We start from the raw sequence: 18322 nt of genomic DNA, 5'->3' as shown, positions 1-18322 counted from the left end.
AAAAACCGGTTTGTAGTTAACCAAACTCGACATTAAATTTCTAGCACCCTATATGCAATTAAGCCATTTTGAAAATATGGATGGGAAGGTTACTATAAAATACACAGAGTTTGAAGCTAGTCACTGTTTCTCTCCATTTTTTTGGAAAGAAATTAAATATCTCGAAAACGGTTAATTTTAGGAACAGGGAAACTTCATAAAAGTCCACTTAAAATAACTCGTAGAATCCAGAATTGCAATAATATATAGGGTGTTCCATTTAAAATAAGCAATGGCGACTTCCGATATAACCGGAAGTGGTATGTGGACGTCATTATTTTAGTTGAGGAGGGCATACCCGAAAACCCGGTATCCCAAATTTTCAAAATTCAAATCGAAGTAGTCTGAAATAATTCTAATGGGCCGTCACCGTGAGACACCCTGTATAGTAAACTGTAAAAAGCAACCCACTACTCATAAACTTTTTGTTTTTCCTTTCTGTTATTTCCTTTTTAATTTATTCGTTATTTTTTATTCTTCTTTCTTTGTAAATTAATATGTTTCTATATTTTTCTTCAGTTAATGCAGTCACTTAGGAAAAAAAAATCATTAAATTCTGAGACTGCAAGGAGTTTAAATGATAAAATACAGGGTGTTTCTACAATAGGGTTCCAAACTTCTGCTGCGTTTATAACTCATTAAAATAAGCCAAAAAGTTCCTATTAAAAAAGGGCTCAAACAAAACTGGTTTTTTTCTGTTATTGACAAAACGGTCGCGAATAAATAGAACAAAATTTATGGGTCTTACATAACTTTTTGCGTTAAATAACATGGGCTACTCCGTTTTTCGACATGTAAATCATATGCGTCCCATTTAGGTTGGTGAAGGGGGTTTTCGGCCCGAAATTTTTTTTATTTCACTTTGTTTACAATTTTCTCTGCAGATTTATAAAATCTTAACAATTTTACTTAAAAAATATTATCTTTGTCCAAATCGATATTTCCAGTGGTTTTCGAATAAATTGAGTTTGAAAATTACTCTGCTCTTTAAGTTATTAGGCCAAAAATTACAAAAATCTGTTTACCGTGGCAAATAAAAGACTGACGTTGCCACAACACTTAACAATTTAAGTTATTGTTAAACTGTCAATTGAGCTTTGCAGTGTTTAATTAGTAAAAGTGGTGTGTGGAAAATTTAAGTATACAACATTATTGCAACTCATAAAATGGAGTCATATTCAAACCGAAATGGCAGATATGCACTTTATGTACGGCCGTGCGGCTGGAAATGCATCAGAATCGAGGCAGGTATTTCAGAGGATCCATCATCGTTTAAGAGAAACTGGTTCGTTCCAACCAAGAGTAAATGATCGTGGCAGAGACAGATTTGTAAGAACACCGGTGATGGAAGAAAATGTATTGAGAGCTGTGCAGGACAATCCAAGGGTTAGTGTAAGAAGTGTCGCACGTATGCACAACATAAGTTTTTCCGTAGTTTGGCGAATTCTTTGCTTTTCTTTCTATACTACTTCATCCTTTTCATATCCAGCGTGTTCAAGCTTTAAATCCGAATGACTACGAACCACATCGGCAGTTCTGCCAATGGTTTTTGCGAAAATCGAGGCGGATTCCGAATTTTGCATCTCTTATTTTGTTTACGGATGAGGCAAGCTTCAGTAAAGATGGTTATGTCAATTTTCATAACGCTCATGAATGGGCTGATGAAAACCCACACAGCATATTTCAGTCCAGACATCAGATTCGGTTTTCCGTCAACGTTTGGGCAGGCATTTTAGGCGATCGGCTAATCGGACCGTTTGTGTTGCCTAATCGATTGAATGGTGAGGATTATTACAATTTTTTAGTTAACGACTTGCCAGGACTTTTGGAAGATGTCCCTTTAATTGAACGCCAAAGCATATGGTTTATGCAGGACGGGGCGCCACCTCATTACCTACATAATGTAAGACAACACTTAAATGAGTTGTATGGAGAAAAATGGATAGGCCGAGGAGGTCCTGTTCCCTGGCCTCCACGTTCCCCTGACCTTAACCCCCTGGACTATTTTTTGTGGGGTCAACTTAAGGCAAAGGTTTATAAAATTCCAATTGAGACCATTCAGCAACTACGGGAGGAAATTGAAACCGCGTGCATGGAAATAAGGCAAACACCTAGAATTTTCCAAAGAGTTCGCAAATCATTGAAGCGTCGAGCTAGATTATGCATCGAAATGCAAGGTGGTCACTTCGAGCAGTTCTTGTAATTTAACTTATTATTACTAATTTTAATCCCATTATTTTCTATTTCACATTTAGCTATTGTCTGCAGTAGTAATTAGTTCTTTAATTAGTAAGTGTAACTCTAAATTTAAATAGTCTTAGTTTATGTCCTAAATTATTTATTAAATGATCGGATCCTTCATAACTGCAACTTATTTAAATAATGTTACTGAATTTTTAAACTCAATTTACTCGAAAACCATTGGAAATATCAATTTGGACAAAGATAATATGTTTTACGTAAAATTGTTAAGATTTTGTAAATCTGTAAAGAAAATTGTAAAATAATTGAAATAAAAAACATTACCGGCCGAAACCCCCTTCACCAACCTAAATGGGACGCACATGATTTGCATGTCGAAAAACGGAGTAGCCCATGTTATTTAACGTAAAAAGTTATGTAAGACCCATACATTTTTTTCTATTTATTTTCGACCGTTTTGTCAATAACAGAAAAAAAAACAGTTTTTGTTTGAGCCCTTTTAAGGGCATATAACTTCCTAAGGGTGCGTTTTTGGGCACATGTTAATAGGAATTTTTTGGCTTATTTTAATGAGTTATAAACGCAGCAGAAGTTTGGAACCCTATTTTAGAAACAACCTGTATAAATTATCGATAAATATATTGGTCAGAATCATAAGCAATTCTATAGAAATAAGTTCTTTGTATATTTCACTTTTGCACTATTTGCAATTGATTATTATATTTTTGTACTTCAAGAGTGACAGAGAAAGACAATGAGCAAAACTAAAACCGTAGTCGATAACCCAGGGTTCGGCGCCTATGAACGGAGTTATAAATTTTATTTTATATTTTATGTAAATTATGATAGTAGTACCTACCTGATGAAAGTTAAACGTCCATGATATTTAAGCTTTTTATTAACCAAACCTGCATTATCTCGGAAACTCATCCAGAACGTTAAAATTTTTTAACTTGCACCTTACCTAAAATGAGAAATGTCTTACCTTTTAAACAGAGTGCAAACCTTCGTATTTTAAAGCAACTTAACCGAACAAATATTATTTGTTTACACAGGTTTGTAACACACATGACTGGTTTTGCAGACCTGCGCGGAATGAAAAATTTCATGACAACATTATTAAGTATTGGAAATTCCCATCGTATTGCAAAGGACAAATTTAATAAATAATTCATTACTGTTGCTGAGTGAGTAAAATGTCTAACCTAACTGATTTAAAAAAAGTCTTTTTAATTTTTGTTTTGAAGGCGTAATCCCCAAGCTGTAAGGGTGATATTTTTCATAGGATGTGGGACAACTTACCTTAAATTATTAATCTGGTACACAACTTCCTTCGCTTTTAAAATTATTACCATTTATCGGGTGTCCCAAATTTCGCGCAAAGTCTGAATTTTGCGCCATTTGTGCGGTAAAGTGTTGCCAGCGACAGTTCAATGTTACCAAAAATGGAAACGCGTTCATTGTACCTATTTAAAAATAAAATAATAAAAAATTTCGTATCTGAGGTTGATTAAACAACAAAAATAATCATATAGCTTCACAATATATTTCAACCTTAAACCTGAACCCAGAAACATAACCTCAAATTCATCAAACCTAACCTCAAAATAATACACTAGGTCTTTTCTAAATCTATGGGTATTATTACTAGAAAACTATATTTTTGGGCTTATATTTCCTAATTCTAAAGCCATAAACCTACACCCATAATAACATAACCTTAAACTCTTCAAAACCTAACCCTAATCCCTCAAAATCCAAAAACTTGAGCTAGAAATTCATAGAATTAGTACATTAGTCATTAAAGCTGAAAATCAGTTGTAACCTCCAAATTCTTTGAAACTGCATGGATTTGCATGAAAATTTAGAATAAGGCTCATCTTAGACTCAAGTTCAAAAGTGACATAAGCCGATTGACGTTTTTTGTTTTTAGGGGTAAAAGTGAAAATAAGTGAAAAGAATTGAAAAAATAAATTTTGAGCATTTTATTGATAAAAATCTTGTTCAAGCACAAAGATTAAATAACGTTAATAAAAATTTGTTGAAAGGAAAGCTACATTTTGGTTAATTTTTTACGTATCTTTCATAGTTTCAGAGTTATTATATAAATAAGGCAATTTTTTTTTTTGAATAATGAAAAATACGTTTTCAACTTTAACCCTACATTATTTAAAAAATATGCATTCTAAACCAGTCTATCTTCAGGATCGTATGAAAAACACTGAAACAAAACTAATTGTAAAGGGTCTACGATTAATTTTAGTTCAGAAGGAAATGGTACAGCGTTTACTGGTCATTTTTCCTTAAAAAATATGAGCAACCCATCTGTTTTTGACGATAACTCCTTCAATTTTGCTCTAATTAACTTTTGTAAGTGCTCATTTTGAAGGTCTTTTTGAGTACTACGAAAAACTTCAGGAGCGTTATACACGTAAAATTAATCCTTTTTCCGTTATTTGACGTTGAATACATCGATTCCAGTATTCCCCCCAAAACAAGTCCCCTTCCACTAACCATATTTCGCTTTGTATAGGGTACAACACTTTTTAAAAAACGATTTTCTTTGTTTATTTATAAGCTACATATTTGTTTATTACACTTTTATTCATAAAATGCGTAGTTTTTGAGTTATTCGCTTAAAATTCTTTGAAAAAGTGTTTTTTTTTCCACTCAAAATTCTAAATTTTCAATCGTGAATAACTAAAAAAACTATCTATTTCTCGAAAAAATTCTGCGAATATTTTTTGTTTAAAATTCTCTCGATTTCCAGCGTTATTTTTGAAAAAAAAAATGTCAACCCCCAACAGGGTGGAAGCGTCAATCAGCGCTATGTCACTAAAGTTCATTGACCTTTTCTCCAACTATCTGTTATATTTCAAGTCGATCCGTTCAGTTTCAAAGAATTCAGAGGTGAAAAGCTTCAATTACTGTACTAAATGTATACCAAAGAAAACTATTGAAAAACTTGAAAACTATTTTCTGAAACTTATAGGTATTTATTATTTTTGAAGCCCCTAACCATTATTCTTAAATATTTAACCTCAAATCTAAGAAATCTGAGCTAGACGAAGGATATTTTCCAAATCAAAGAATGTGACTCTTTGAAAACTCTATTCAGGAGTTAATATTTTGTATTTCTGAAGTCTTAAACCTATGCCACGTCCATAAACTCAAACCCTTGAAACTTATAGATAGATAAAATTTTACTAGATAAGTTATAAAAATTCCAACAATTTCAGCTAAAAACACTCAGACTCAAAATCTGTATTTTTTACCGAAATTATTCGATGAACTGTATTTCGTTATCTTCGTTTATATAAGACTTAAGTCCTTTTGCCGTCAAGGCAGCAATCTTTAAAAGGGTTGTTTTTCTGTTTTTTATTTTTATTTATTTTTTATTTTTTGTTTTTCCTCTTTGTTTTTTTGTTTGTTTTTGTTTTTTCTATTTCTAATTTTTATTCAATATTACAAAAATTTTCATTTTATTTTTAAATAGGTACCGAATCTTTGGTGTTGAGGCTGATCGGTTCCCACTCGATTTAAAAAATTTCTATATAAATATATCAAGTTATCGCACCAGGATAATAAAATGAAGCATATTTGAAGAAGAATAAAAAAGAAATTACCACTATAAGGTTAAAAAGATTGCTAAATGAACACATTATGGACAGTAAATAGTCTTGTTGAGCACAGATTAGCAAAATTAACAAAAATATATATAAGTTTATTAACAATTTTACAAAGATAAAAACACATTAAATATATTACGAGTACATGTACTTATAAATTTCCCTAGGCACGTAAACATTCGAGACATTTGAGAATGTTACAAAAATTAACAAAAATATACACACGTTTATTAACAATTTTTACAAAGACAAAAACAAATTAAATATACTACGAGTGTATGTAGTAAATTTCCCTAGGTATGTAAATATTCAAGATTTTTGAGAATTCTAATCAGTTTTAAAATAATGTTCTGTTGTAAAAATGCGGCCAATGTTTTATCACTTTGTAAACATTTGCTCCTGGACTAACATACATTCTAGAATTTGTCTGATTCTCTCCGACTATAATGTAATCTTCAGAAAGTTTCTTCAGTTCTAGTCCCTGTTTGATAAGTTCCTTTGCTGCCTGTCTCATATCCTCCGTAAAATCGTCATAATTAAAATCTCCAATAAAGTTAATGCCTATACTGATTTTCCTGTGGAAGTTCTGAATGTCCCATCCTCTTCCAACATAGATATTCCCATCTCCTCCAATCATAAAGTTGTATCCTATGTCAACGCTACGAAATGGCATCGCAAAGTGTTTCATTTGAACCTCTCTGATTAACATACAACATTTTTCGGTGGTGTTGCAGTTGTATGTAGAGGTGTGAGAAATTATAATTATATGGACAGGGTGTTGTAGAGGTTTGGTATTAATTTTGGGCGTTTTCCCACCCCAGGCTGATCTGTAGTAAACTTTGTGCTTGCCTAGTTGCGTTCCGTAGTTGTGTTCCGTGTAGTTATAGTCGTGATCATCTATTACGTGTTTTAAGTTTTGCGTTAAAATCAGCGTTATAATGAGACATGCCAGGCAAATCGCTAGAGCTATTGTCGCATTTCGTATAATATCCTTGTTGACGTAAAGGAGGCGGAAACAGTAAATGGTTAAGTTGTCCTTCTTCGAATCTAAAAAATAAAAAAAAATAGTATTAGTATAAATCGATAAATTTGCTCTCTAATCACATAAGCCAAACTTTACTTGTTGGTAGAACTTTTCAGAAACAAAAATAACCTCATGTTTAACTTGATCAGATTTTCTTTGGAAACATTTTTGGAACTAATTTGTATTGCTTAATATCGTTAAAGTAAAGTGAAACACTCCTTTAGATCAGGAAAATAAATACTGATTACATTATTGTTTTTTTTGCCCCCATTCAAAAGATTTTTTGTGTAAGTGGATCCTAATGTTGTGTATTTATTAAATATGAAAAAAGAATGTACCACCAAATTTTACTTCGGTCCCTGACTGATTTTGTTGTTTGTTTTGTCATTTCGTCCTACAACATATACTATGGCGAATGTAAGCAAAATGTTATTGCTTGCAGGAGAGTGTTCCATGATTGTGTACCGAAGAAGAAAAATGATTTTATTTGTGAAATTATGAGAAAATGTAATTCTTTATAAAACTTTCTGCCAGTCCTCAAACTGGTAAAAATGTGTTATTGTTTGAAAAATAACCCAAGCAAAGTGCTTCAATATCTTGAAATCTCGAAAAGCGTTACTAAAAGACATTGTTACTAGTTTCCAGTTCTGTGTACCTTGTCGCCACCAGCTGTAAGCTTACAGTACACTTCCTTAGGCGTAGCTGGAAATCTTAGACCGGTCCTTGTTGTTCTAGGGCTAGACTCTGTGGGGGCGGAACGTTATCAGAGCCCCTTAGACAATGGTGGACCTCTAAGACGTTCCTTAGTGCCCCCTGTAACTGTTGGCAATATTTCCAACTGGATCAATTCGATTTATAAACAATGACATACATTTTCTCATAAATTTACAAATAAAAAAAAATCCTCTTCAGCGACACCTATAAAAATTGATTTCTTCGAAAATATGTCAACATTTAGTTTGAAAAGAAAACACCGGATTTTACCTACGAACCCAAGGGTCGCTGATTTCGATACCGAGGTTGGTTACCTCCTGTTCAAGGTCGTTTAAAGGTAAAAGTAAGAACAGGAGGTGAAAAAATTGTAAAAATTTTTTACCTGCCTACATTTGTTTGGTGGCAGTAAAACAGACAGATAGAAACATTTAGTAATTTAGACAGGAAGATAAATGTTTTCAAACTAAATGTTGACCTGTGTAATCATTTCCCGATCCATGTTTATGGAAACTTTTTTCTTATTTTGAAGTGTTCTATGAGCAAGGAAAGTATAACTTATGAAATTCGGGACACTCTGTATAATCGTGCTTTTATGCTTTTTACTGATACAAAATTTAAATTTAAAAATTTTTTGAGTATTTGATTTTGAACTCCATAACACTGGGGTTAAAAGTGCAGTTTAGTTATTTCGTTATATGTTTTGCTATCACATCCTGGTTCTCTATTTGCTGCAGAATTAATATCTTGTAAACTATAATTCATGCAAGGGACGTAATAAAATCATATTTCCATTTCTCTTCTCTTTTCTCTTAGTTATATTTTAATAATAGCCAAGAGTGCTCTACAGCAAATAGGCAACCAGCATTACATTTTTATAGAATTTATTAAACAGTTTGTGTAAATATGAATTAATGCACAAGTAACAGACTTTCCCCCATTGTAACGCAGATTTTCTATAAATTGGAGTTAGTTTGAAACTTCAAATTACTTTTTGGTGTAACGAAACTTGTAATTTACGATGCCGCTTGTTCAAAAGCTGCAAATTACAAATTTCTTTACAACAAAAAGTAATTTGAGATTCAAATAACTCCATTTTATAGAAAATCTGCGTTAGAATGTAGAAAAGTCTGTTATTTGTGCATTAATTCATATTTAGACAAACTATGTAATAAAATCTATAAAAATGTATTACTGGTTGCCTATTTGCTATAGAGCCCTCTTAAGATATCCTTTTATTGGGCATCGCCTGTGGATGTGTATTTTTTTTAAATATATTGAATAAATTGAAGTGAGTTAAATAATTAAGTACTGTAGTTTCGTTATTAAAACTTATTTCAAATTTTGTATTTTTTAAATTTAATGGGTGAAACAATAATTGTAATAAATAATAAAGGATATTATTAGAAAAACAAGTATCAGGGGATGCCATGCTACCAAAACCCTTCGGAGCTCTCTTCAAATATTATAGATCAAGTAGGTTGGGAATCACCAAATAGCGAAATTACTAGAATCGGGTTTAATTTGGTCGCTTTTGGGAAAACGTAGACTCTGTGTCACTAAGGAGGCTGACTTGACTAGCACGTTTTCTTTATGAACACAAGCACATACAAGTGTGAATAAAATACACGTTGCACAAAAAGCCGACAGACAAAGAAAACCTAATGATATGATTATACTTTCTTGAGATATTACGGTTTTCTATTCATCCTTATCTCAACCGATCGAGGATGTCCTGTATATTTTTCTCTGTACTACTTTACACTTTATCGTTCTTAATATTGTTCCAACAAATTTACTTTTTATGCTTTATTTTAATCGGTATCTACGTATCACTTCCGTTTTTAACAAAATTCCAACACGGTCAAAATTAGTCATTTATATATGAATTATAGCAACTAAATTTAGCGTTTAATTTGCAACCGCTGCAAATAGAACTAAATCTAATACCGGGAAATGAGTCATATGAAATTGAGATACGTGCATTACTTTTAACATATTTTTTTACACAAAATAATATCACTTTGATCTTGATCCTACATTATGACGTTTATAATAATTATATACATATATTTTATGATAGACCAACAGTTGTAGTTTGATGAACACATAATAGAAAGATATTGGTAGGAGAAAAAACTATTCCATTTTTTCAATATTTTTGCTTCTCAAAATAATTACATTACCGCAGACAAGATAGTAGGTATAGTTATAGAGTACATACTCAGAAAACAGGAAAATGTGAAATAGTTGAAGTAGGAAGAAGCTTTATTTTGAATAATATGAAACAAAATATACTGAAGAATTGTCTAATTAAAAAATAAAAGAAAAAGATTCAAGTTCGACAGGTTAATAATTTTATTTTTAAATAATTAATATTGAAAACGGAACTAAAAAAGCATATAAACGTCATTCCATTGAAAGTTCGAATCGTTTTTTAAATACAATATATATCATATAGTAAAGTATTGGCGACACTTACTGTATTTAATTTTATTTTTCAATAATTCAATATACATAATTTCCGAAATTTGTATCTATAAACAGACATTGTCTGAAATAAGCCTTTTAAAAATAGCATTATGTCAACATTATTGTCAAAAGCTTAATGTAATTAATTATTATGAATGAAAAAAATTCAGTGGCAAAGGCATAATCATATTGAAAATAAATTTGTGAATCCTTTCATCTAATGAAATTTCTCTCAAAAATTTATTTTCAATGTGTTATTACCCTTCTCAATCAACTCGTCTCATTCGTAATTGGTTACATCATATTTTTGGATACAGAGATATTGATGTAACTCCTGAGTCCTTGATTATCTTAATGTATTTTCTTTTTTTTTAATTCTTGACTTTTACAATTAATTTAATAGTTATTTATGGTACTAGTGTGTTACGGTATACAGGTAATGAACTTTTCGGCAAAATCCAAGAACAGGTAAACTTTGCTTCTGAGGAGGACAACTTTTGGCGCAAAAAGCATAGCAAAATCTTCAACCCCCTAAGTGGGGGTGCCATCCCCCAAATTTTTTTAAATGGGAATGGGGGTCAAGTGGGGGGTCATTAGAAAGGGCTTTTAATTCTCTATACATCGATTCTTACTTTTTGAAAATCGATCCATTATTTTAGAAAATATGCAGCTTTGAAAATACGAACAATATTTTTGACGAGAAATGCGAAAATCGATTTAATTTTACTTCAAAACTTACGGTATTAGCTTGGTAAATTCCTTCAAAAGAATTCGCTTTTTTTTTTTCTGATTTGCGAATTCTTTAGCCTGATTTTGGTGAGCAAAAAATTGTCCGCTTTTTGTTTCGTATTTAGATAGGCCACAAGAAGTTGCTAGATAACTGTCTTGTGACTTGTAGTTGAAGAGTACCAATACTGCCGAGTCTTTTAAATTGATTAATTATGGTGTACTCAATTCCAGAAAGAGTAGAAATTATTGAGCTTTTTTTCAAAAACAATGAATGCGGAAATCGGGTCGCCGAACTGTTCAACCAACGGCATCCTGAGAAACATGCGTCTGGAAAAATTGTTCGCGAATTGGTGGCCAAATTTCGCGAAACTGGCTCCGTTCATAACAAAAAGAGGCAGGTTGAAAATCCGGTACTAAATGAACCTACGGAAATAGCGGTATTGGGGCAAGTGGCAATGGATAGTACGCTGAGTACAATGCAATTGGCTACTGCGACAGGAGTGAGTCGTACAAGTGTCCAACGAATATTAAAAAAATACAAATTCCATCCTTATAAGATTCGGCTAGTGCAAGAGCTAAATGAAGACGATTTTGATCGTCGTTTGCAATTTTGCGAAATAATGACTGAACGAGCGATAAACGATAATTTCCTCTTTAATGTGTGTTTTTCGGACGAGTGTACGTTCTTCTTGAATGGTTTAGTGAATCGCCATAATTGTCGTTACTGGGCTGATACCAATCCAAGGATTTTCCATGAGACACACTCCCAACACCCCCAGAAGTTGAATGTATGGGCAGGTATTTTTGGAAATTCCATTGTAGGTCCTTTTTTCCTTCCTGGAAATTTGACAGGCGATATGTACTTGGATTTACTACAAAATGTCATCGACCCAGCTCTAACAAATATCATAGAGGACGACCCTGCTTACAATGAACACGAACTGATTTTCCAGCAAGACGGAGCTCCTCCACATTACTCGCTCAATGTGCGCAATTACCTAAATGAGACGTTTCCAGGACGCTGGATAGGACGAAGAGGTGCAATTGAGTGGCCCCCTCGGTCACCCGACTTAAATCCTTTAGATTTCTTTCTCTGGGGGCACATTAAAAGCAAAGTTTACAGCACTCCACCTGATACCTTGGAAGATCTGCGAGGACGAATCATTAATGTATGTCGCGAAGTAACACCGCAAGTGCTCCAGAATGTTCGACAACGGTTTGAAGACAACCTGTATCATTGTATGCAAGTTGGCGGACAACATTTTCAGCATTTACTTGACTAATACCGTAAGTTTTGAAGTAAAATTAAATCGATTTTCGCATTTCTCGTCAAAAATATTGTTCGTATTTTCAAAGCTGCATATTTTCTAAAATAATGAATCGATTTTCAAAAAGTAAGAATCGATGTATAGAGAATTAAAAGCCCTTTCTAATGACCCCCCACTTGACCCCCATTCCCATTTGAAAAAATTTAGGGGATAGCACCCCCACTTATGGGGTTGAAGATTTTGGTATGCTTTTTGAGCCAAAAGTTGTCCCCCTCAGAAAAAAATTTGACCTGCTTTTGGATTTTCCCGAAAAGTTCTTTACTACCTGTAATGTCTTGCGGTACGTTTTCGATGGGCTACCCTGTATATATATGTCACACCAAGTAACTTATATGATGTAATACACGAGTGCCATACAAAATTTTATCCAACACCTTCATAGAATTCCATTTTAATAATGAATAAAAGTAACTTAAAATTTCAAGTTGTCAATGTCACAAAAAGTAATCTAACGAAATGAATGTATTTTTAAATATTGCGAAGGATGCGAGTGTCTAAATTGTGTCTATAACCAAGGGTTGTCAGTAAACAAACAATATTTTTTGAGTTGAAATCACGTTGAAATCCTAAAACCAAGACTGAAAATGTGGAAATTCCATCTGAAAATTTAGAAAAAGCTAATGTGGCTACTCCAGGCCAATCAAATCAAGATCTATATACAACAAAGAACTGAAGGAATTTCAAGATTGGAAAATCAAAGGAGGGGTGAAAGGCGTAAATGAAGAAGTCTTGCTGACTTATTTTTTAATTTACGTGAGAAATTAGCTCCATCCACATTGTGGACTAAATATTCCAGGCTGAAATCAATTTTGAGGGTTTACAAGAACATTGAAATATCTAAATTCGAAAGACTAGTGGCATTTCTAAAGTCTAAGCACAAACATTTTCAACCAAAAAAATCCAAGGTCTTAGAAAGAGAACAATTTTTACCTTTTTGCAAATGAAGCCCTAGACGAAGATCATCTTATGATTAAGGTAGGTTCTACTAGTTTAAGGCCCGGTACTTTGAGTGTCGGTTAAAGCTTGATTAACTGATCAGGCGATTAGACTGTACATATACTGATTTATTTTATAAAGGATAATCACAGTCTAATCGCTTGATTAGTTAATCAAGCCGAGACTCAAAGTACCGGGCCTAACTGTGTTATATTTATTAAATTTGTTGTGTTTAGGTGGCGTCGATATTAAGAGTTTTTGGCGTTTGAAGTTGCGAGGAATTGACCCATCTAAGCATAGACAATATTGAGGACAAAGGGCAGTATATTTAAATCATGATTTCTAATACTAAAACGAACAAACTAATAAGCTTCGCTGTTTTAAATGAAGAATTATATGTTAATCCAATTGAATTAATTAGAAAATATTCTAAGCTAAGGCCTCAAAATGTGGAGCATAAAAGGTACTTTTGCAGTTTTCAAAAGGGAAAATGTACACGTCAATGTGTTTGTAAATTTCCTAAAGCTGTTGCGCGATTTTTGGGCTTGACAGATTCTAATTTGTATACAGAGCAACTAACTCTCTTGGTCAATGCTGGAGGGGATATTACAACACTCAAACGCCACGGTGGATGGAAATCATCTACCGTGGCAGAAGGTAGAAGAGTCAATTTCCAGCAAAATTGATATTGCTAAAAGATATAAGGGGTGCAGACTCCTGAAGCAAGCACAAGCAAAGGGGCAACCTGTTCTATAAACTTGCCATAATCACAAAATGATTCCAATAATCCTCTGGCATCAAATTACGGCTTTACCATAAATGTTAATATTAATATTAATAAGTAGGTAGATTGTAAGCTTGTAGCATTTTAGGTTATTTGTTGACTTATTACTGTTTCAAATTAGTTTTCTAATAAAAACTAGTAAAATAAACCAAACATTTGTCTTTTTATGATTTCTATAAGTCACTAGTGTGTTATAAGTCATAACTTACTAGTGACTTATGACTTATAGTCTCACTAGTGACTAATAGGCCACATTATTCCTTTAAAACTAAAGTAATTATAGTATCATTATATACAAGAAGTGTTGGATAAAAGTATGTATTTAATATTGACTTTCCTGACATTTTAAATTTAATTTATTTACTCTATATGTGTTACAGTGCCCTTTAAAAATAAATTAGTTAAAAAATAAAATTTTTTGCAGAGATGGTAGAACTAAACTTTATATCGCACTATACTTTCTGATTTTCATATTTCCGAAATTTGAAAACTAATATAATATACTCACTTATACATACCTTTGAAATCTTATATTTTATTTTTTTGTTTTAAATGAACCAAAAATATCCAAACTGTTTTCGTATGTACAATATTTATTTATACCTATTTATAGTATTAAAATAGAAAAGTATGGTATTTATATTTTGCTCTTCCTCGTATGCTGTGTCCAAGGTTTCAAGACAGGAAGATAACTTGGTTTCTAATAATTTATTGTATTCCAAGGCTTATTTTTTTTATTGCCTAAAATGTCACAGCTTGAACCTTGGCAAGTATTAAAAATCTAACTGTTACGTCTTCCTGGAACTATTTCAAAAACTGGACAAACGGGTCATTGTTTGTAAACACTTGTAGGTAGGTAACTACTTTTCATAATAATTTACATGCGGCTGTCGCGAAGACATTGTTGTGCGGTGGTTCATTATCATTTAATTTTGAGGACTATAATTTATTTTATGAATGTGAAAAGTTCGTGTTTATTAAATGCAATCTCATTAATAAGCGTCAATTATTTGACTACTTTGATGTTGTACATACTAGTTATCGCCAATGATTAATCAGTAATTGTGGATATCGACCTTGAAGTCTTGTTATTGTATATTGTATTATAAAAGTTATTCGGCTACACCATCATGATCCTTGAGAATATGGATGGTCCTGCAGCAAATACGATGTTTAACCAAAAAGTTATGTTAATTGTTAATTTTCTTAGAAGGAAATGCGCAAAACTTCTAAATATTTCACATTTCACCACACAAAAAAATGCCAAAAACACAGAGATAACTCTTATCATTTGCTCGCTAAACACAAATTAAGCGTGGCAGCTGCCTAAAAATTGACAGACACATCACTGACAGTGCTTCACAAAAAAGAACCCGCAATTTGAAAATTTCCGTTACTTTTTTACCATTCCATTCATAAAAACACTAAGCCAAGACATACTGGCAAAATAGTTAGGTAGCTCTTCTAAACTGTTTTAGGATAGTCCGCTGATAGAACCAAAACGAACCTATTATTTAGTCAGTTTTAAAGACTGAAAGCCACGTTGCAATAGACTCTTTGGGCTGATTCCTTTCTTTGGAACAAAGCAAAGAAGCAAGGATGAGAAATTAAATCATTGGCCCACTATTTCATGAAGATGCCTTGTCTGGGGAAAGATACCTGCATTTTCTTGAAAATCAAATAGAGAACAAATTGGAAGACCTGCCGCTGATTGACCAATTTAATTTGGCACCAAGACGCAAGAACGCCTCCGCATAGAACCAGAGCAGTACGAAATTATTTAAATAATAGGTTTGATTTGTGGATTGGTAATGGAGGAAATATTCAATGGCCTTCAAATAACCCAGACTTTACACCTTTGGACAGTTTTCTGTGGGGTTACTTAAAAAACGAGGTTTATAAGGAAACTAGTACAAACTTAGATGAAATAAGACATATAGTTGATCATTGCAATGTGTTCAAAATTTAAGTGAATTTAATTCCTATTTCATACTAAACGCAGTTCTAAAAATTAATGAGGATTATAGGAAGTGCATCAATAATAATGGCGGTCACATGGAACATCTGTGACCATTTGTGTTTTATTTGGTTTTTGTTAATTGGGTATTAAAATTCTGTTAACGTAAAGACTTGTTAAAGTTAAGAATGATTTTTGTTATTATCATACAATAAACGGATAACTTTAAATTTTTCGTTCTCACTAAACATTATTTCTTTGTTAAAATAGTTTGTTATAGGAAATAAATTAATGATGAGAAATAATAAACTTCTATCAAAGTCATTTGTTTGTTCCGTGTGCCTCGTCCATATGCATAGCCATTACGATCCGTCAGACATAAATTTCCCTGTTGTTTTTTCAAAAATATTTTTAAACTGAAATATGTCGACAAGTCCTGATTCAAACAGTAACATATTATATATTTTTGAAAAGACAAAAATTTAACGAAGCTAAGTATGCACTAATACGAGTATATAGGGTGTTCCATTAAAAAAAATTATTTAATTTAGTGATTTCCATTATTCAATTAGTTTTTCTAATACTGTATTATAAAAATTCATAAAGATAGCTAAAACATTTGTATTAAATTTTTTTTTGTAATTTCAATAATAAACTCACAATAAATTGCCAGATTATCGTGACTAACCCTGTATATGGAGTAATTTTGGATTAGTTACACAGCACAACTAATTTTTGTTCCTGAATACGAATCTGGCTTGCTCCATAAGGTCATGATTTGGAAGTATCCAAACTTAAAAGTACAAAAAAGCTATTGACATTTTTTTGAGGTTATATCATATCTTCAGATATTTCGTTCACTCAATAGGTATTGTATGCGGAGAACAATAATAGTGAATCAAACTATTTCTTTTACTACTTATCTTCAAAATTTGTTGTCCATTTCAATACAACACGGTGTGTCAAAAATGAAGGATCAATTTCTTCTTCCAACTGTAAGTATGTTTTCTTACATAGGGTATCCCGAAACCATGGGTCATCACGATGGTCACAGAAATTCATCTAATACCTACTTCTGATTCTAGATGAATGTTCCATAAATATACCAATATTTGTCTTTCGATGCACATTTGATTCTATTTTTAATGTAATATTCTTGAGAATGAAAGAAAACCTCAAATATCTGAGAAAATCGAAACTGGAACCCTTACAATGCTTATATCGGTGAAAAGACAGGGTGTTCCATTTGAATTTAAAAGGTTTTGTAGGTTTTAAGTTTTTAAAATGTAACGAAAAAAATAGGATACTTAGTATAATTTTCTTCGGGTAATTTTGATAGTCGAAAGTAGTACATCTTATACTCTTCGTGTGTTCCGAAGACCAAGTGATTCCAGAACAAATAAAGATATAACAAATTTTCGAAACGCTTGAATTTTTATAAAATGTCGATTATCTCGAAAACGGGTAGATTTAAGTACAGGAAAGCATTAACAATTTTGACTTATTTTTAATTTATCTTGTCGATGATGCAATAATATACAGGGTGTTCCATTTAAAATAAGCAAGAAGATGACGACTACCGGTACAACAATGGCATTCTTTTATTTAACGAGAGCATTCCCAAATTTTCAAAATTCAAATCGAAGTAGTCTTTGAAATATTCTAATGTCACCGTAAGACAGCCTGTATAATATATTAACAGAAAAACGACATCATTAAAAATACAATGTATTAGAATTAATAACAATAATTTGTGGTAGAAAATCCTACTTTGCTTGTCCAGGAAAATTGAATGCTTTAAATCTCTTACCGATTTTAAGTGGAAATGACATGGAATACTTTTTCTTGGAAAATAAAGGCCATTAAAAGTTCATATATATTTTTTTAAATACTTCGAATCATTTTCTATATCAAAATTAATTTCTTTCTTGAACAAAAATAATTAGGGGAAGGGTTAACAATAAAAATATTAACAAACTATTACATTTTTATTAAAAAAATTAACAATGTTGTACTCGTAGAAAGAAGCAGCTGAAGCTATAGTTATGAAAGTAAGTCATATTCTAATAATATATACATATATTGTTTCAAATTTCAAATGTAATATATATTTACACTATAATAATTATACTATCCTTACTTATATTTTTATTTGGTACAATTATTACATAGTAATAAATTAATTCTTAAATAACTGTTTCTATCAACATATAAAATTTTGATTAGTTTCATAAAAACTTACTGTAAAGCTAAACTAAGTGGTATAAAAACAATCTACTCTTGAAAATCATTTAAAAATATAATCAAGTACAATCTAAGCTTAAAATATCACAGTATAACATAAATCGTGACTGTTGGTTTTTATACATTTTTTTTGTCGTTTCAATGGCGATATACACAAAGTGAGTTCATTTAGTAATTGCACATCATATAAAAAATCAATTCAACATCAAAAATTCAACTTATTTTTAGACAATTTATTATATACATTGTTTTTTAACTGTTAGCAGA

The 18322-nt window shown here is 31.9% G+C and overlaps 1 protein-coding gene across 1 annotated transcript in view; it reads right to left on the bottom strand.

Moving 5' to 3' along the window:
* Positions 1 to 5944: 5944 nt before the first annotated feature.
* The window catches only part of LOC108914272 (peptidoglycan recognition protein), a 37534-nt gene continuing 25156 nt past the window's right edge, over positions 5945 to 18322 (bottom strand). Inside the window, exon 2 of the mRNA XM_018720046.2 lies at positions 5945 to 6917. Coding sequence (XP_018575562.1) covers positions 6208 to 6917 — 710 coding nt within the window. The 3' untranslated portion in view covers positions 5945 to 6207. The remainder of the gene's footprint in view (positions 6918 to 18322) is intronic.

The sequence above is a fragment of the Anoplophora glabripennis genome, unplaced genomic scaffold, assembly GCF_000390285.2.
Source record: "Anoplophora glabripennis isolate ALB-LARVAE unplaced genomic scaffold, Agla_2.0 scaffold877, whole genome shotgun sequence".
NCBI classification, from domain to species: domain Eukaryota; kingdom Metazoa; phylum Arthropoda; class Insecta; order Coleoptera; family Cerambycidae; genus Anoplophora; species Anoplophora glabripennis.
This window is presented reverse-complemented; position numbering and strand designations above follow the sequence as displayed.